Here is an 18982-nt window from a genome sequence, read left to right as displayed (position 1 = left end):
GCCCTGGCCTCCTTGGTGGTGGGGGACTTGTGTCCAATGCAGAGGGACCGGCCTCAGAGTGTCGCTTTTCTGGGGCTGTGCTAAGGCACTGCCCAGCGGCCCTTGCCTGGAGCAGGTGAACCCACAGGGGTCCCAATAGATCCCCGGGCTTCTCTGAAGGCTCTCTGGGTGGTAACAGGTTGGGCACTTGCTAATGAGGTGAGCTCACCGTGACCCGGTGAGCAGCAGGACGCACCTGGGGCGGGGCTGGCCAGACTGCAGAGCCCCAGGTCGGTCCCAGTGGAGTCTGCCCTGGGGCAGCGCCCTGCACGTCCGCGCAGCACCCGTCCCAGGTCCCAGGGCGATCACGCCCGAGGAGCGCGCCCTTATCAAGGCGGGCGACAGATCTGCTCGCGGGCAAGACTGACACCGCGCTGCTGCCGTTTGCAGAACCTGACCCAGCCGAGGAGGGGGCCAGGCCGGGGCGGTGCTCAGCCGCCGCGTAAAAGAAGGCGGAGGAGGAGGCGGAGGCGGAGGCGGAGGTGGCCGCGCCATGGGCCGCTACTCGGGCGCGACATGCCGGCTGTGGGCCATGCTGGTGCTCACGGCCGGCTTCTTTGTAGCCGAGCTAGTGTCGGGCTACCTGGGCAACTCGATCGCGCTGCTGTCCGACTCCTTCAACATGCTGTCGGACCTCATCTCGCTGTGCGTGGGCCTGGCCTCCCGCTTCCTGGCCCGACGCGCACGCTGGAGTGTCCGCGCCTCATTCGGCTACGCGCGCGCCGAGGTGGTGGGCGCGCTGGCCAACGCCGTGTTCCTCACGGCGCTCTGCTTCACCATCTTCGTGGAGGCGGTGCTGCGCCTGGCACGGCCCGAGCGCGTCGACGACCCGGGCCTGGTGCTGGTGGTGGGCGCCTTGGGGCTGGCGGTCAACATCGTGGGGCTGCTCATCTTCCAGGACTGCGTTGCGGGGCTCTTCTGCTGCTTCCGGGCCCGGCGCGCTCGCCGCGCAATGGGGGCACCCGGGGATGCGGAGGACCCAAGCCCAAGCCAGGAGAAGTGTGCCGCGGGGACCACCAACCCAGCAGGTGCCTTTCGGAGGCGTCCTGGGGTGCACATCCCGCCCTCAGCCCCCTCCCCTCCTCCGTCTTCCTGGGGCAGTGTTGATTCTCTTGAGCAACACAGGCCTGGCTGCTCTGAACTTTGCTTCTGTCCTCCCCTCCTCCGCGGCTCTGCCCTGGGGCCCCGTGGGCTTTGGGGAGGCTAGGGATGGGCTCCCTCGGTGAATTCATGGGCAAGTTAGTTGGATGGGGTCCAAAGGTGGAGGACGCAGCCCTTGGGGGCTGCGGGTCCTGCTGTGGGTGGGGTGGGCGCAGAGGCAGGGGCAGTAGGCCCGGGAGCGGCTGTAGGTAACGGAGCCTCATTTTGAGTCCTGCGGTTCTTTTTGTCTGTAGAACTCGACACAACACAAGGTCTCTTCTTTGAGTGCAGGTGATTCCTTGGCCGTCCAGACTGCGCCGGAAGAGACAGTGAACAAGAAGAAGTCTGACGCCCTGAACATCAGAGGTAGGGTCCACCGGGCCAGGCTGACTGCTCCCCTCTCCCTTGTGCCCCAGTTCTGCTGGCGTTGAACACCGCGCTTCAGGCCCGCCCACGCACAGACTATGACCTGGTCGCTTGCCCAATCGCGCGCCATTGGCAGCGCAGGAAAGCTTGCAGCTAACCATCTGGGTTGGGGCGCGCAGCACCTGCCCAGACGCTGCCTGCTCTGGGCTTCCATTTTTCCATCGTGGGTATTGCTGACACGTGGCCTAATCCTCTTTCTTTCTCTATGATTCATTTAGTTTTGGAGGTTCCGTGGCTTCCACGCCTTGTGAGGTGCAGGGTCTACTGCCGAGCCCCGCCCAGCGCTTGGTGCTTTAATCAAATAGGACTTTGACAGAGCTCAGAAGAGCAGAGGCTGTGCCCGGCGGTGGCTCTGTGGCTTTGCATATATCTGCCAGAAACTCGCGCTGGTGAGGCGGTGCTCCAGGTCGCTAGTGGGATTTTGGGGAGCTCCGTGGCAGGCACTGATTGACCTTCTTCCCACCACTAGCTCAAGGGCAGCAGCCTGGTGCATGCCAGCCCAGGGTTTCCAGTGAACACCCCCGCAGCCTCCACCTTCCTGTGACTTCCCCCTTTCAGCAGGTTCCCCAGGGCTTCCCTGGCCTGACAGAGTAAGCACAGGTGAAGCAGGGCACCACTGTTCCTGTAACTAGGAGAAGACCTGGTGGGCTGAGATGCCATAATGTCATGAAAAGCTAAGCCGAGCATGGTGGCCGACCCTGTAATCCCAGCACTTTGGGAGGCTGAGGCAGGAGGATCTCTGTGAGTTTGAGGCCAGCCTGAACTGCATAGCAAGACCCTGCCTTAAAAAAAAAAAGAAAAAGAAAAAGAAAGAAAGAAAGAAAAGGAAAAGAGAAAAGAAAGGAAAGGAAAGGAAAGGGGCTGGGGAATTAGCTCAGTGGCACAAACACCTCCCTGGCAAGCTCAAGGTCCTGAGTTTGATTCCTGGTACCAAAAAAACCAAAAACAAACAAACAAGCGAATAATTCAGACACCTTCTGATTTGTAAAGTGACTCGCAGAATAGGCTTATAGGAAAATGTAGGAAACAAAACACCAGTAATACGGGAAGTCCCCTAACTGAATGAATTAAAAAGTTTTAACTCAGTGGGGATTTTCTAAAGTGCTTGGTGATGAATCTTTTTGAGAAATGAAAGATCATCACCTGTATTTTTAATTTTTCTTTTATTTATGTATTTATTTATTTTTTGCGGTACTGGGGATTGAAATCAGGATCCTGTGCCTGCCAGGCAAGAGCTTATTCTACTGAGCTATCTCCACGGCCCCTATCATCTTTAAAGAACCGTTTAAAGAAGTTCTTCAAGGGCTTGCGAGATAGCTCAGTGGACTAAGAGTCTGCCTGGCAAGTGCAGGAACTGGGGTTTGACCCCTGGCACCATATGACATGCTGGTCCACCCCCTGGTGTGCTGAGCTGGCCACTGAGACCAAGCGTGTGGTGTACCCCGGTAATCCCAGCACTGGGTAGGCTGAGACAGGAGAGTCTGAGCTGCATAGTGAGACCCTGTACCAAATAATTAAAAAAGAAAAAAAAAGGTTTAAAAGGTTCTTCCTAAGATTTCTGTGTGTATAGGAAGGTGGGGGTGGATAGAAAGTGTTTTCAAGGGGTGTCACCATGGTAGCTCTTTAGTCTTTCAAAGCAGGTTCTGTCAGTCTTCACCTTGCATTGCAGAGGTCAGCAAGAGGACAGGTGTGAGGACAGAGGAAACGAGTAGATCAGGAGATGCTGTGACCTCCTGTGGAAAACTTGGGAGGATTTGCTAATTTCGGGGGTGCTGAGGGTTGAACTCAGCCGTGTGTGTACCAGGCCGGAGCTCTCCCACTGCACCCTGCATCCCAGTCCTGTTCTTGCTCATGTTTAGCCTGAAGCTCTTTGGGCTTCCGGGTAGAAAGAGGCAGAGGTGGAAAGCCCGTGGGGCACCTGGCTGAGCCTTGGTCCCCGGGGACTCACAGAGGTGATGAACGCGTGGCTGGAAGGTTAACATGTGGCCTCCTGGCTGGGGGTGGCCACTGTGTTCCTGCAGGACCTGAAGGGTTTAGGCTGAGCAGGGAATCACAGTGCGCAGGGCCTGCGAGGGCAGCCAGGCTTGCTGTGCCTGCGGACTTTGTGCTAGGCGACTCCCATGGGTGAGTCACGCAGCTGCCCACGGGGTGGAGGCCATGGCTGCACGGGCGCAGAGGAGAGAAGCAGGAGCAGCTCAGGCCCTATGTCCTCGTCTTCCAGGGAGGAGATGCACAGAGCTGACCGAGGGCTGGGAAGGCGTTGGAAAACGGCTGTTCCACCCTGCGGATGGAGATACAGTTCGGAGAGTCTGGCAGTGTCCCCGGGTGCCCGGGTGCCCTGGCCGGCAGCAGAGGCAGCTGCAGTCCTGGGCTACATCCCACTGGATGGCTCCGTTGCTTGGCTATAAACAACGCTGCTCCTCCCGGGTCTGTGCAGGAAACACTGAATGGGATTTCGGGAGCAGAAAGCCTCCTTTGGCTTCAACTTCCTGTCATCTCAAGGGAATAAAGAAGTGCACGGCGGCTTGTACCGCAGGAACGGCGCAAGCGCAGTCCTTTCAGACTTCTCAGTGCTTCTGCACTGGTCGTTTTAGGTAGTGGACCACGCAGGGCACATTGCAAAAGCTACACCGAGTCAGGAAGAGGGCCCTTGAATTCCGAAAGTGAAAAGTAATCCTGGCATCACTTGAAAATAAATGCCTCTCAGGGATTGTTTCCTTAGCACCCATTTCCTCCCTGCGAAGGCTCCCACCCCTCCCCACGCTCGCCCTCCGTGAAGGCCCCGTGCACAGCACCACCTTGCCAGCTTGTGACACGGGCCAGTTCTTACAGGTCTTCAGAGCCATAGGGCAGGGGCAGAGGTGGCCTGGCGGAGGGACGCTCCAGAGCATGGGGACGAATCAAGCTATCCCTTGGGAGATCTGCCTAGTCACCTTGGTCTCCCACCTTGGTCTCTGAGGGGACGTTCTGGAAGTGCTCTCCAGGATGGGGTCACAGCAGGGCGGGGACCGGAGTCTGGACAGCCGGCAAAAGAGGTCCACACATGGCTGATGCTCCAGGGCTCCGCGGGCTGTCTCGCGGCACCTGCGCTTCCCAGGACCTCACACCAGTCCTCGCTGTAGGACGGCACCACCACCCCTCTTGCATCTCTTCAGCACCCCTTCCTTGGTCCACCAGCCTCTGGCAGTGCCCCCTGGAGACCTTCCGTATCCCCAGTAGGGTGAGTTGTGCTGCCCTCGATGCGCTGTGCTTGCGCAGCCTGCTTTGCTTCCCTTCTGCCTTTTCCAGCTGAGAGCCCGGGCAGGCAGCTTCCCATTTTGAGCTCAGCCTCCAGGTTGTGTGAGGAGACTACCTGTCAGATGAGCCACAGTGTCATGGTCAGTGTGCGGCGTGTGGTCACTTGGGTCCCTGCTAATTCTCCCAGTGACTCCGGGGTCCGCAGAAAGGGGGACTCAAACCCTGCAGGCTTTTATGCCGCCAGCCCCTTGGGAATGAGTTAACCTGTGTGTTTGCATCCAGCCATCCGGGCGAGTTCCTCAGCCATGCTGTGCGGCTTTCCTCGCTAGTGCATTGCAAGTGACTCTTGGGCAGGGCTGAGGTTCTGTTTCTGTTTCTCCTTCTCCTCGCACTCCCGCCTCCTTTTCATTTGCTTCGTGCCCCAATTATTCCACTGTATTTTCAGTTTCTCCCGCAGTATCTTCTACCCGGCACCCTCCTCCTCCTCCTCCAGGTCAGGAACAGTTCCTTGCTTTCTGGAGAGGGCCTGGTACATGTGGCCAGGACTCCTGCAGTTGGGAGTCCATCCCACCTGGACCTGAGCAGGTCCTTTGTCACGATAGTGAATTGGCTCCCACTGCCATTTCATGGTGATGCTGTGGTTTTTTGGATGGGCACCCACTGATGGCCTGGACAGGGTCGTGGGTGTCCTTAAAATGAACCCAAAGAGGGCCGGGGAGATGGCTTAGTGGAATAAGTGCTTCCCTGGCAAGCGCAAGGGCCTGAGTTCAATCCCCGGTTCCGCCAAAAAAAAAAAAAAAAAGTGAACCCAAGGATCCAAATCTCATGATTTTCTTGGTTTTGTGGGTTGCCCCAGGGGCTACTGTGCTCTTGACCAGCAAGATTTTGATGGTGAGTCCTCTAAGCCACACACACTATTTCCGTATTTTCTATTCCTTTGACCAGAGGGTCACCAGATTTGCTAAATGTAGTTTAGTGCACCTCTAGGCGTCAAGACCCACTGTTTTTCCCGAGGGTCGTGTACGTTTTCTATGCCATCCTGGTACCTTTAAAAACAGCTCCTGTCATTAAAGGTATCCCCAGTCTCTATTGGTTTCTATTGGCATCTGTAGAATTTAAATTTGCTTTGGTGGTTTTGAGAAAGGGTCTTGCTGTGTAGTTTCAGGCTGGTCTCTAGCTCTAGGGGATCCTCCTGCCTCAGCTTCTGGGTGCAGGGAGTACAAGCGTGTGCCATCCCGCTGACTGTCAAATTTTCATTTTGTGTTGTTGTGACAAGCGGGGACTCACGAGTCCCTGTTTTCCTCCTCATGGAGGTCAGGAAGAAGGAGTGGCCTGGCAGGCTCAGTTTCCCAGCCTGGTGGCCTCTGGCGCAGCAAGGGGACTGGTAGCTTGGCTCCAGCGCAGCTGTCCGGGCCCGCCCTCACGCAAGCCCCTTCTCTGACAGGGGTCCTACTGCACGTGATGGGCGACGCCCTGGGCTCTGTGATTGTGGTCATCACGGCCACCATCTTCTATGTGCTTCCCCTGACAAGCCAGCAGCCATGTAATTGGCAGTGTTACATCGACCCCAGCCTGACTGTCATTATGGTTGTCATCATCCTGTCTTCCGCCTTCCCGCTCATCAAGGAGACGGCCAGCATCCTGCTGCAGATGGTGCCCCCCGGCGTCAACATGGAGGAGCTGAGTGAGTAGCGCCTGCGAACAAGCAGGATCCGGGCTGGTGGGATGCAGGGGCAGGAGAGTGTGGTTCCTTGGGCCTGACTCGGGGTCTTGCTATCCTTGCCTTGAACTCGCTGTAACCCTCTTGCCTCAGCCCTCCAAGTGCGGGGGTTAGAGGTGAGGGCCGCCGGGCCCAGCAGTGTGTGGCTTCTCCCCCATGGAGAACTCAAGCCATCTAGCAGGAGAGAAGCCTGCCCCACAGTTGGCAGCTCGGCGGAGGACCCACAGCTGCAGGAGCCAGGTCCTCCCAGGTTCCTGAGTCTGTAGCCTGGAGTATGCGGCGCATGGGGGCGCATGGGTGGCGCCTCCTGAGGCTTTTCTGTGCTTTTGCTGCTCTGGGGATGGAACCCGCGCTGCACTGGGCTACATGCCCAGCCCCCACTCCTTTTGAGATGTGCTAAGCCCTGCAGTTGCCCCAGCTGGGCCGGAACTCAGTCCTCCGCCTTGGCCTCCCCACTGGTGGAAGTTTTAGTATGTACTGCCATGCTGAGGAAGAGCTTGGTTTTTACTCCAAAAACCAAAAACCAAAACCAACTCCCCCCTCAAATCCTTCATATTCTAGATCCTAACTTCGGTGAGCGCACAGGCACCACATCTCAGCACAGGGTTTAAGCTCAGATCTCCCTTCTTCCACCAGCGAACTCTGTCTCTTCTTCACCTTAGCAGAAGCCAGAAGCGCACTGCAGTTGTGTGCATCACAGGGTACAGAGTTTTAGACTTTGCGGAACTGCTAGGAGGGAGCTCCTCAGACGCTGGTGACGAAGCGAGTGGCGATGCTAGCCCCTGAGGTTCCAGGTGGGGGCTGTGCCCTGACAGGACAAGACCCGGTTGTGATGTCTGCTACTGTTTTATTCACCTTGGAAGTGGAGTAGAAACTGGAAGAACTGATTTCATGGTGCACAGCTGGAACTCAGCTTGCGAGGGTCCGATATATTGTGGGGCTGGGTTGTGTCCCCTGGAAGGGTGTCACTGAAGGGTGACTTCAGTGTGGCCTTTGCTTGTTTGGTGCAGGGCTGGACCATGGGAAGAACGGACTCCACCCAGTGTCCCCCAGCCTGAGGCTGCACTTGGCCAGCGCGGGTTTAGCGGTGTCTGCCGGTGCTGCAGGGAGTGCAGGTGGTGGGAAGGGAGGGATCGCGGCTGGGTAGACCGGCAGCAGCTCTGCCTTCCCAGGTCTAGTCTGCTTCCCAGGCCAGGAAACAAGATACACACACAGAAAACCTGTGGTGGACAGTGCACCACCTGCCTTTTAAGATTTTTTTTTTTTTTGTGTGTGGCAGTTTTGCTGTGTAGTTTAGGCTGGCCTTGAACTCAGGGTGTAGCCCAGGCTGGCCCTGAATTTGAGGTAGTCCTAGCTCAGCCTCCCCTGAGATGGAATTACATGTATATGTGCCCTGCCAGCCTTAAAAACATATTTTTTAGGGCTGGTGAGATGGCTCAGTGGTCTAAAGCGCCTATTTAGAACAAGCTTAGCAAAGCACAGGGACCGTGGTTCAATCCCCCAGCACCACATGCCAGCCAGCCCTGCTCCCTGGTGGGCTGAGCAGGCCACACACACACACACACACACATAAATAAATAAAATTAAAAAAAAAGTAATTAAAATTTTTTTTAGAAGATGGGAATAACAGTAATGACAGCCTTTAATTTATTCCAGGCTAAGTACTGTTCTAAGTGCTTGGATCAGCTTGCTTCTGTCCTTAGCCTAGCCCTGTGGGGCGCTCTCATTATTGTCCCTAGTCTTCAGGTAGGCAGGGCTTCTTGACAGCAGGGCCAGGCAGCGCCCTGAGCTCGCGCAGCACCCTGGGATCCCAGCTCTCGCTGAGAGCAGGGTCTTTGCTCATAAACGCCCGCTGCCCCATGGCTTTATATGCACATTCACTTTGGAAAGTACAGAAAGTGCAGAAAATCCCACCCAGGAGTGGAAATCGATTGTGAGTCTACTGTAGAACTTGCAGCCCTCAGTATTTTCTCCTGTGTACATTGTAGAACACTTTAAAAGTTCATGCTGAGGGCTGGGGTGTTAGCTTGACAGGTTAAGAGCCTGCCTGGCAAGTGCAAGGACCCGTGTTCAATTCCTGGTACTGCATGCCATGCTGGCCCTGCCATGCTGAGCTGTGTAGTGAGATCCTGTACCAAATACATAAATAAAAGATTTTTAAAAAGCTCATGCTGTGCATGTAGCTTAGCTATTGGATTTTCCCCTTAAAAATACCGCTGTGCATTTCCTCATAGCCTTAGGGATGCGATGGTTTTAACAGCTGTACCCTACCCTGCCCTATGATTCCTTTAGTGGTTTCCTTGCTGTTTCATTGTTTTTTTCATTACTACAAAGAGTACAACCCAAAACCCTGGGGTGAAGTTCCCAGCACTGGAACTGCTGATGAATGTTGTGGTTCCTTCTGCCAGTGAGTCCTCTCAAGCAGAGCTCCTCTGTGTCACCCTGGGACCCCGCACCCAGTAGCCCTGGCCTTTCTTTTCATTAAGCTTCCTTCCTTGGAGGCCTCACTCAGGGCTGGCAACTCGCGCCCAGGCACTCAGAGAGGAGAAGCTCGTGGGAGCCGGGTGTGTGGGCGCAGCTGGTTTCCTTCCTGTGGTGCACGCGTGTCCCCCCGGTCACACGCCTGCCTCGGCGCTCACAGTGGCTATTGTTCTTTCTGTCCTAGTGAGCAAACTCTCCACCGTACCTGGCGTCAGCAGCGTGCACGAAGTCCACGTGTGGGAGCTCGTGAGCGGGAAGATCATCGCCACCTTGCACATCAAGCACCAGGAGGACAAAGCCCGCCAGGAGGCCAGCGAGAAGGTCCGGGAGATCTTCCACCACGCCGGCATCCACAGTGTGACCATCCAGTTCGAAAGCGTGGACTCTCAGGAGTTCTCAGAGCACAAGGACTTTCTGCTGGTGTGCAGCAGCCCCTGCGTGTCCCAGGCCTGTGCGGACAAGCTGTGCTGTCCCCCCGGGATGCTGCCCCTGGCCCACGTCAACGGCTGTGCTGAGCACAACGGGGGCCTAACTCTGGAGAGCTACCGGAGCAGGACGGACCCCATGGATGTGGCTGTGATGGTGTCCAGGGATGACTGTCTCGGCAGCAGCCATGCAGATATCCTTCCCAAGGCCCAGGAGGACCAACGCTGTGAGAACAGCACACATTTCTAGTGTGGGGTCCACGGCTCAGACTGTGGGTGAAGGCTGTGGAGCCAGCAGCGTAGCTCTGAGGACTGTGGGCTCTGCATGCTGCGGGGTGCGCTGGCTGCCTCCAGGAGGGGTTGGTGCGGGGTCAGAGGAAGTTGCTGTTGTCAAGGTGCTTATAACCTTTCCAAGACCCACGGGTTTTCTAAAGAACGGAACTACTGCGTGGTCCCTCAAGGTGTGTGGGCTGAGACTCCAGGACTGGGATGCAGGATTCTCTACCATTCTTGCTTTCTGTTCTCTTTCGGTGCTGGGGAGTGGGGGTAGGTTGGACCCAGGGCAAAAGCCTGCAGGCAAAAACTCAAAAGCACCTCTTATTTGCCAACTGAACATAGCATTCTGCTGACTCTCAGGCGAGTTCAGCCTAAGGGTGTAGAAACCGCTGCAGGGAGAACAGCTGTGTTTTTCTCATTCTACTGAAATGATCAGAAAAGAGGCAAGTTAGAGAACTGGGCACTACCAGGGATCTTTCATGCAGCTCTCTCTCTTTTTTTTCTGGTACTGGGGATCCAACTCAGGACCTGCCAGGCAGGTGCTTGTGCTGCTGAGCTATCTCCCGGCCCCTTGATGCATCTTTTGATAAAGGTAGAGGAATGGCTGTTCCAGTAGGGCATGTCCGCCCCGGGGAGGTGTTCTTTCACTTGGAAGTGGGTGGTATTTCTACTTTGTAAATTATGACCCAAGTACTTCTTGCTGTCTTCTAAAATCTCCAGCTGGCCTTGTCATTTTTCCCTTGGTGGTGGTTTCCTTACCTGTCGCGGTGTCCTTGGTCTCCTTCTAAATGATCACATTGATTTGAGTTTGCTGGGGGAAATGAGTGTTTGTGACTGCGAGCAGTCATTCCTGCCCAATAAACAAGCTCGACTGCCTCGTGTTTAATTAGATGTACGTAAGGTCTTTATTCTAGTCTCCAGCTGATAACCTGACGGCAACATTGATATCCCGGTGAGAAGGGAGAAGCCTTTAGCTGCTGCTTTTGGTGTGTTCTGAGGGGTTTAGCATTGCCTTTTATGAATTGTGACCAGGCTCAAGTAAATCTATCATAATCTGATTCAGACTCATAACCTAACTGTATTAAGTAGTGGAGAAGCATCCGTCTTAGATTCCACACATCGTTTAGGTGTCAGGATCTAAACAGTCTTGAGGATCTAAGGAAATGGATGGAATCTTGGCGAATTAGTGTGTTTCCATAGGTTGCAGAACTGACTGAAAATGGTCATCTCCTCCACTGCAAGCTTGAGCCCTACTTCGCAGCTGCACAGGATGCCTCAGCAGAGCTGGGACGAGAACACAAACAGCATCCACATTATGTAGAGAAGTTTTGCTTTGCCAGGCTCAGTAGCAGAAGCCTGCGGCCCTGGCTTCTAGGAGGCTGAGGCAGGAGGATCTCTTGGTTTGAAGAGTGTCAGGCAAGCCTGGGCAACATAGCAAGAACCTGTCTTCAAAAAAAAAAAAACAACAACAAAACCCAATATCTTACCCTGAATTCAAAGGGTGATATGTCAGCCACTGTGCTCAGTAGCACAGGAAATTCTTTGTTCTCGAAAGTTCATTATTTAAGTTTAATTTGCCCATAAATAGAAAAGAACCTAAAAATGTTCTTAACTCCAAAAGTTCGCCAGGTTAGGTTAGACACACTTTATAAACTGAAGGGGCAGAAGACCATGAGATAGCAGCTTGACTTTTAGCATTAAGTGTGTGTGGGGAAGACAGGCTTCTTCTGGAAGAAACCGTAGGGATCCGTGAGCTGCTCTCCTACATACATATTATTTGAGACACTGTAGCCTCAGCCAAAGGGAAAAAATGATCTGTTCCTAATTGGAAGCTCTAATTTCATTTCACAACATGCTGCCTTTATTTAATGGGAAACTGCAATTTTAGAGTCTTTGTGCAGCGGGCTCAAGGAATGCATTCTAGCTTGCATCTGAGTGGAGTTCTTTAATTTCTAAAGTATCTTTCTGGAAAGAGAAAGGCACTTAATTCTAAAGTGATGCAGTCTAACCTCAGATGCCTACTTTGGGGCCAGGGAGATGGCTCAGTAGAATAAGCGCTTGTCTGGCAAGTGCAAGGGCCTGAGTTCAATCCCTGGTTCTACAAAAAAACAAAACAAAACAAAACAAAAACCAAAAAACCCTCTACTGACATTGTGAGCACCTCAGATCATGGGCCTGGGAATAGCAGCTCTTACAGATGGAGTGGCTGAGTGCATTTAGGGTCTGAAACCCCCCCACAAAGGCAGCAGCTTCTTCGCGTGGGGCTGGGTTTGCCCCCAGCTCTGTGATACCTGCTGTGTAGTATTTTACTGGGCTCTACTCTCCCTTGAATGCACATAGCTTTTTGTTTGTTTGTTGAGACATGGTCTCATGGTATAATCCGGGCCTGCCTTGACCTCACTATGTAGCTCAGACTGGCTTTGAACATGGGGCAGTTCTCCTGCTTCAGCCTCTTGAGTGTTGGGATTACAGGCATGCACCACCATCTTTGGCTGACCAACCTTTTAATCCTCCCAAGGAAATGTAAAAGGATTTTCTTTTTCTCTCTGCATCAGGAACAATGGAAGGACAACATATTTAAAACAATATATTTAGTAGAGAAGAAAAACTCTGACCCTTAGTTTGTGTTCCTGTGTTTGTAGGTTCATTTTAGAATATTCTTTCCTTTTTTTTTTTTTTAAAGTACCAAAAGCCCTTTTTTTCTGTAGTACTCGGGATCAAACTCAGAGCGTCATGCATGCTGGGCGGAGCTCCTACCACTGAGCTGAACCCCGGCCTGGAAATCTGCTTATAAACCACATATCTGCCAGTGGCTGTCTGTGTGCAGGTCAGGGCTTGGTGACCATGCTGGCCGGGCATTGATTCCAGCAACGCCGTGCATACTCTTTCTCAAGTTATTTTAGGCAAGTGAGAGGCAAGTCAGCTTTAATTTCCCATTTTTCAACTTGGATTTCGAGAATAAAGGTTACGTTTTTCATGCGATTTGCCCGTTAGGGTTACCCGCAAGGCCATCAGTCTCTAGTGTTGACAGAAAAAATACTGTCCCTCAGCATTGTTGATAAGCTGCCATTAAAAAGAGGGAAGCACTCTTTGGAGAAGAACTTAAAATGTCACACTTAGCTACTTTTTTTTTCTTTTTTCTTTTTGCTAGATTGAGCAAATGCTAGTGGTAGTAAATCAAAAGCTCCAAAGTTTAATGGGAATCTTTTGAATGTCAAAAAACAAAACCAAACCAAACAACAGCAAACTCTGCCACAGTCGCAGATGCAGATGTGTCACACCAAGGCAGCTGCCTGCAGTCAGAAAGCACGCCCTCAATTGGGATGATTGTTGTTTTTGAAGGAGGAGGGACAGCAGCATCCGGGCTGCGTTGCAGTTGCCCAGGGACTAGAGCTGTCTCCAGGCGCCCTCCTCACCCCTGGGGTCCCTAGATCCAACCACTGGCTGGAATTAGGGAAGGTTAGGGACATCACTGATGGCAGCCCCTCCAAGGGCTTATGGTCTTTCAGTATCATCAGTTCCGCAGAATTTGCTCTTTAAAATGATTTTAATTGTTGGTACAAATGGTTGGACTCAGGATCTTTTGCATGTTAAATATGTGCTCTACTCTGGAGCAATGCCTGCTGCCAAACAAGATTTTTGTTTTGTTTGTGAGACAGGGTCTCCCTGTGCCATTCAGGCTGGCCTTGAACTCACTATGCAGGTCAGGTTGGCCTCAAATCCTTGGCAGTCCTCCTGCCTCAGCCTCCTGAGGGCTGGGATTACAGGTGTGCAACACTAGCCCTGGTTAAGGCTGTTAAAAATAAAACTATTCATGAACACTGGGGCTGTCTTGATTTAGGAATTTTTGAAATTATACCCTTAGGAAAAGAGACAGCCTTTGTGAGTCCTGCTTTGCTGCCAGTCACTAGAAGCCTGAGCCCCATGAAGGAAAAAACATCTCCTGTCGTTTTTCAGCACTGATTTCTTCGATTCATGCTTTTCCTCAGCTCGATGAGCCCAGGGCTAACCCAGGCCAGCAGAAGTGGCACAGTGATTCTTGGGGTCAGGGTGCACTCTTCTCCCTCGTACTTAAAGATCACCATTGTAATCCTGATGCTTTGTGTCCTTCTTGGTGAGCAGCTCCTCTTAGTGTTCTGGAGGAGCTGAGACATTCAACAAATGCTTTCGGGCTCATGGCTCCCTGGGTCCCTTGCCAAATGCTGTTTTCTCAGGGAGGACAAACTATATTGATTATAGTTCCAAGTAGCTCACTTTTAAATGTATTTCCCCACCCTTGTAGTTAAAGACTTTGAGATAGACAGAGAGACAGATGAGAGAGCGAGGCTTCATTCCCAATGTGGATTTTGAGTTTAGATGTGGGACCGTTGGCCACCTGTTCTAAGTCATCACCTTGTGTGGTCCTGAACACATTTACAGCCCAGGGGGTGCAGGAGGAGCGAGGTCTTGGAACCTGGGTCAGATCCAATCTGCAGCACGAGCCAGAGCCAGAGGAGAGTGGCCCTCAGCCGGCGCCCACCGGCGTCCTCCACGCCCCTCTTTCCAGCTATTTCATCCTAGCCTGTTTTGCATACTTGGGACTTTCCTGAATGTTTGCTCAGTAATCCAGTTACCTCTTATCGGAAAGCCCAGAATGCATTTGAACTCTGAGAACAGTGCAGAGGGGATGACTTCAGAGACCTCCTGGGCTCCAGCGCTGCGTTACAGTTCTGTTGCTTAAAGTCCTTCATGCCTCACAGGTGATTCTGGCAAAGTGCTACTGTCACATCTGGGGGCCTTAAAACTCTAGGGTGCTGCGTTTAGGTGACTCATTTCCCCTGCTAAGCTTGTATGTCTGGGTACCTTTCTGAGGTGGAAGATGCTCAATGGTGCTGTTAATAAAAATGTTTAAAGTGTGAAAATATGGCTCATGTTTGCGGAAATTAGACAGAAGCCCGAAGGAGCTGGCCTTCCTTCGCCTTCTCCACTCGCCCTGGCACACTATACCCAGGCCGCGGGTAGTGGGTCTGGCTCTCATGATTGGCCGAGTCTCCTCTCCGTCTTGCCAGTCTCCTACTCACTCTGGTGTTCTTCCCCAGGCACCTGTAGAGTCACAGGACATGTGCATCCTTCGCGGGTGTCCTTCCCATCTGCTCACTGTGACAAATGTCTGAGAGAATCGACGTGAAGGAGAGAAGGTTTGTCTTGCTCACTGTAGAGGGTTCAGCGCAAAGGCCGTAGTGATTCAGTGTCAGGGCAGGTGTGGGGCAGAGCACGACTCTGCCCACCTCAGCCTGGGAAGCAGATCCTGAGCAGGCAGAATGAACCGGCTTCCGCTGCCCCCTTCCAGACCACTCCACATGGGCAGGAAGCCGTCCCACCAGGCCGAGCCCCCGGCAGCCCCACTGGGGACCCCGCCTTGAGCACGTGGTTTCCGGGGGACATTAAGGGGCCCAACCCCGGCAGGTCACCTTGGCCCACAGGGCACAAATCAGGGCGCCCGCCCGGCCTCCTGGTGGGCCCTCGGCCCCTGGATTGTGCTGCAAGGTTCGTTCGGAGGGGACACCTGGGCTTTAGGGAACGGTGGACCAGCAGAACAGCGGGTCTCTCCCACAGCTGCCTGCGATGTCTGTGAATCCTGATCAGAGGAGAGGCCTTCCAGCTCTCCACCGCTTGGCCTCGCTCATCCTTCTTACATCACCACACAGGCACCTAAACTGTGAGCGAGCGACCTGGCTCCCAGGAGTGGAGCTGGTCTGGCTGGCCACGCCCCTGGGACTCCCGGGAGCTGTGCGCTGCTCCGGGCGGGCCTCCTGGTGCTGGCATGTCCTGGGGTGCAGTGCTGCGCTGACCTCCCGGCCCGGGCTGCATGACGTGCCCCAAAGCTCGCTGCCTCCAGCAATGAGCGAAGGATGGAGCCCCGCACCTCGGCCGGCTGGCCCTGCTGTCCCCTTGCCTGTCCCAGTCGGGCACTGCAGGGCATCAGGTTAGGTGCTGATTGCTTATTCCCCATCTCTAGGATCAAGCTGCGTTCACCACTGGGCTCCTCAGCCTCTGGAACAGAACCTGGCCAGTGGCAGTGGCTGCTTGAATAGTCCCAGAAGCTGAAGGGATGAGCAGAAGGCTGGACGCAGCGGCCGGCTCCTTTCAGCTTGAGCCCAGGCCTGTCGCGCTGAGACACATCCTGAGCCCTCCTTTCCTTTGTACTCTGTGACAGGATGTCACTAAGTGCTTACGTTGCCCAGGACTGGGATGGACCTTGCCATCCTCTCTGGAGAGCTGTGATCCGGCCGGCACCTACGAGCCCAGCTTCGGCGCCGTCCTCACGTCCACCCCGCCTCAGGGTGACCCTGTTCCTCCCGGGTTGAACCCTGTCGCTCTGACCAGGGCTGCTGCGGAAGCTCCTGGCTGCCTCTGGCTTCCCCTTCTGTCCACCTTCTCACTCCTCTCCTCCGGGGAGGGACAACTTCTTCAGCCTGTCTCTGAGGCCACCTCACCCTGGCCTCAGGCTTCACCCTCTGGCACAGACAAGAGGAGCTTGGCGATACCCAGGAGCTTTGCCTGAGCGGAGGCTTGCGCTTGCTCTGTGCGGACCAGGACAGTCTTTTTGGCGACACTTGAGATGGAACTCAGCCTTTGCGTTGAGTTACATTCCCAGCTCTTTTTAAAAGCAGTTATTTTGAGATAGGGCTCGATAAATTGCCTAGGCTGGGCTCGAAGTTTTGATCCTCCTGTCTTAGCCAGAATGCTGGGATTATAGGGTTGAACCACCACACCCAGTGAAAACCAGGTTTTATACATGCCAAGGAGCAGACAGAGTGCAGCTTTCTGCTTCTACCTTGCACGCCAACAGACGGCTCACTTTCACAATTGTACTGCCACCCTCTGTCCCTCTGTGCTCTCTCTCTCTCTCTCTCTCTCTCTCTCTCTCTCTCATGAATTTGGTATAGGACCTTGCCACACACAGCTTGGACTTGTAGCGATCCTCCTGTTTCATCCTCTCTAGCGCTGGGATTACAGGTGTGCGCCACCACGCCAGGTTTTGGTGGCTAGCTCAGCAAGCCTAAGGCATGGTCAACATGGCATGTGGTGCAAGGGATAGATCCCAGGTCCTTGTGCTTGCCTAGGTAGATGCTTAGATCACTGAGCTATCTCTGTGGACCTCTGTTTTCTCTTTTTGTCAGCTTTATCCTCTTCCATGCTGCTGTGCCACTCTGTCCCAAAGGTGTCTCCTGAGGATGACAGCTGGGCCCTCCTCACCCACAGCCTCCTGCAGACTTGCTGGACACTCCTGTCCTGTGTGTGGATGGTTGAGTGTGAGTTGGGAGAAGGCGGACTGTTATTCTGTCACCACCATGAAGTCAAGAATGTCCCTGTGCCCTCAGAGAGAAGTCCGACCTAGGGCTAGAGTGTTCGTAACCACTGCTGGGGGTGTTTTGCCTGTCCAGGCTGGGGGCTGAGGAGCAGGACCCAGTTCCTGTGCCCTGGGCGACACAGGCCCAAGTGGCAGTGATAACAGTGGGACTTATCTGCTGCAGAAGACCCCGAAGAGGATCTGTACTGTCCTGCAGGCCCCAGGCTGTGACCCGTGACCACACTCCAAGCATTCAGGAGGAACAAGTGTGAGCCTGTAGGGACAGCTGACCCGCTGCTTTCTAGCTCTGCAGTCTCTGGGAGGATGTCCCCAGGTAGGGTGGCAGGGTAGACACAGGGGTGGCCAACCCCTGGTGCTGCAAGCCCTGCTGAGCACCGTGCTGGTAGGTGCTGGGAAGTCTGGGCCAGGCATTCGGTCTGCAGTGAGTGCCAGCTCCGCCACCTCACTCCGGTGGCCTTTGTAGGACATCACAGGCATCAAGGAGGATCCAGCAGACCCGAGGCGCAGCTTTCACCTCTGTCTGCAGAGTGGCAGGGTGGCTGGAGGCTGGGCTGGGGTCCTGCAGGGTGGGATGCGGCTCCACCAAGAGGCCTGGTCCCCAAGCAGCAGTGAGGCTGTGGCTCTGCCTCTTGCCACATTTTCAGGACTCACATCCCCGTGCATGCCGACAGTGCGGCGCTCTGCCCCTAGCCCTGGTCAAGGCCTCCGGCAGCTGCAGAGCTCTGAGAAGTGATTGTCCCCACCCTGAGGAGCCCGTGCGGCTCCAGGTTTTATCTCTCAGGAGAGGACCCACTTCCTGAGGGTGACAGTTATACAACTTCCTGCATCCTCACTCCCAGGAAGCACTGCCGGTCCCCACTGCTACATGGACACCACCAGGACAGAGCCACACGGAGGGGCTGGGTGAGCCTGGGTACTGCGTCCTCAGTGTGTCATCCAGCACTCAGGGCCCTGCTGGCTGTGGGTGTGTGAAAGAGTGAATGCATGTGACCCCTGGAGTGGAGGTCCCTCTGGCTCAGTGGCAGATGTCCCCTTTGCTCCCTGATGCCACGTTACCTGGGGCCCTGCTGTGTGGCACGAGTCACACTCAGCACCTCATGGAATGGGCACTGGGTCCAGGCAGCTATGGCCCCAGCTCAGCGGTGGGGTGCAGGGTCCTATCTATGTCACACATGGCTGGGGGCCACCACACCCTCTCCAGGCTGGGGATGGGACCTCAGGCCGATAAGGGAGTGTTCCTTGTTCCGGCGGGGCTTAGGGCAGCTCTTTCTCCCCTGCGCCACCTTCAGTTTGCACCTTTTGCCTTTTCTGAAGCTGCTTCCCTTGTGAGGGTATGTCACGGGAAATGTGCGCCATGAAGTGATCCGAACCGACAATAATGCTGAGCATCTTCTCATGTATTTCTTTGCCATTTGTATGTCTTCATCCGAGTCGTGCATGTTCATCTCAGATGCCCATTTTTGATTAGGTCTTTGAATTTTGGGAGCCTGATGTTTTTCAGTTCTTTAATGTTTTACATAGCAGTCCTTGGGCTGAGGGACTGTCAGCTAATTTTTTTTCTCAGTATGTCAGTTTTCTTTTCACTCTGTTGGTGATTTCTTTTGGTTTTTATTTACATACTCATTTTTTTGGTGGTACCAGGGATTGAACTCACACCCTTGTGCTTGCCAGACAAGCACTTATTCCACTGAGCCATCTCCCCCACCCCTTGGTGATTTTTTTTCCCAAAATTTTATTGATAAACAGATAGCAATGAGACAGTTTCAAATCAAATCGGTAGTACAGTTTCAATAACTAATACACTGCATATATTCTTCCCAGTGGATAATTGCTATACAAAATGCAGACTTGAGATCCTATTTACAAACACCATTGGAACAAATC

At 54.0% G+C, this 18982-nt stretch overlaps 1 protein-coding gene across 2 annotated transcripts; it reads left to right on the top strand.

Annotated features, from left to right (window-relative positions):
• Window positions 1-249: 249 nt before the first annotated feature.
• Window positions 250-10819, top strand: Slc30a10 (solute carrier family 30 member 10). 2 transcript variants are annotated; one of them, XM_004626941.2, is made up of 4 exons: window positions 250-1090; window positions 1434-1545; window positions 6287-6526; window positions 9228-10819. In XM_004626941.2, the coding sequence occupies exons 1-4, from the start codon at window positions 533-535 to the stop codon at window positions 9716-9718; spliced, it is 1401 nt and encodes a 466-aa protein (XP_004626998.1). In that variant the 5' UTR covers window positions 250-532; the 3' UTR covers window positions 9719-10819. The 2 variants fall into 2 exon arrangements, with proteins under 2 accessions (XP_004626998.1, XP_023566159.1); XM_023710391.1 differs by having other exon boundaries at window positions 251-1067; window positions 1471-1545.
• The last annotated feature ends 8163 nt before the right edge of the window (window positions 10820-18982 follow it).

Source organism: Octodon degus, unplaced genomic scaffold (genome assembly GCF_000260255.1).
Source record: "Octodon degus isolate 3935 unplaced genomic scaffold, OctDeg1.0 scaffold00017, whole genome shotgun sequence".
Taxonomy (NCBI): domain Eukaryota; kingdom Metazoa; phylum Chordata; class Mammalia; order Rodentia; family Octodontidae; genus Octodon; species Octodon degus.
This window is presented reverse-complemented; position numbering and strand designations above follow the sequence as displayed.

What these genes read in the sequence shown, in the direction of transcription:
- Slc30a10 (XM_004626941.2), top strand. Translation starts at nt 533, where the DNA reads ATGGGCCGCTACTCGGGCGCGACATGCCGGCTGTGGGCCATGCTGGTG. An exon ending in TGACGCCCTGAACATCAGAG is followed by an intron (nt 1,546 to 6,286) that starts GTAGGGTCCACC and finishes CTTCTCTGACAG; the next exon opens with GGGTCCTACTGCACGTGATG. An exon ending in CGTCAACATGGAGGAGCTGA is followed by an intron (nt 6,527 to 9,227) that starts GTGAGTAGCGCC and finishes TTTCTGTCCTAG; the next exon opens with TGAGCAAACTCTCCACCGTA.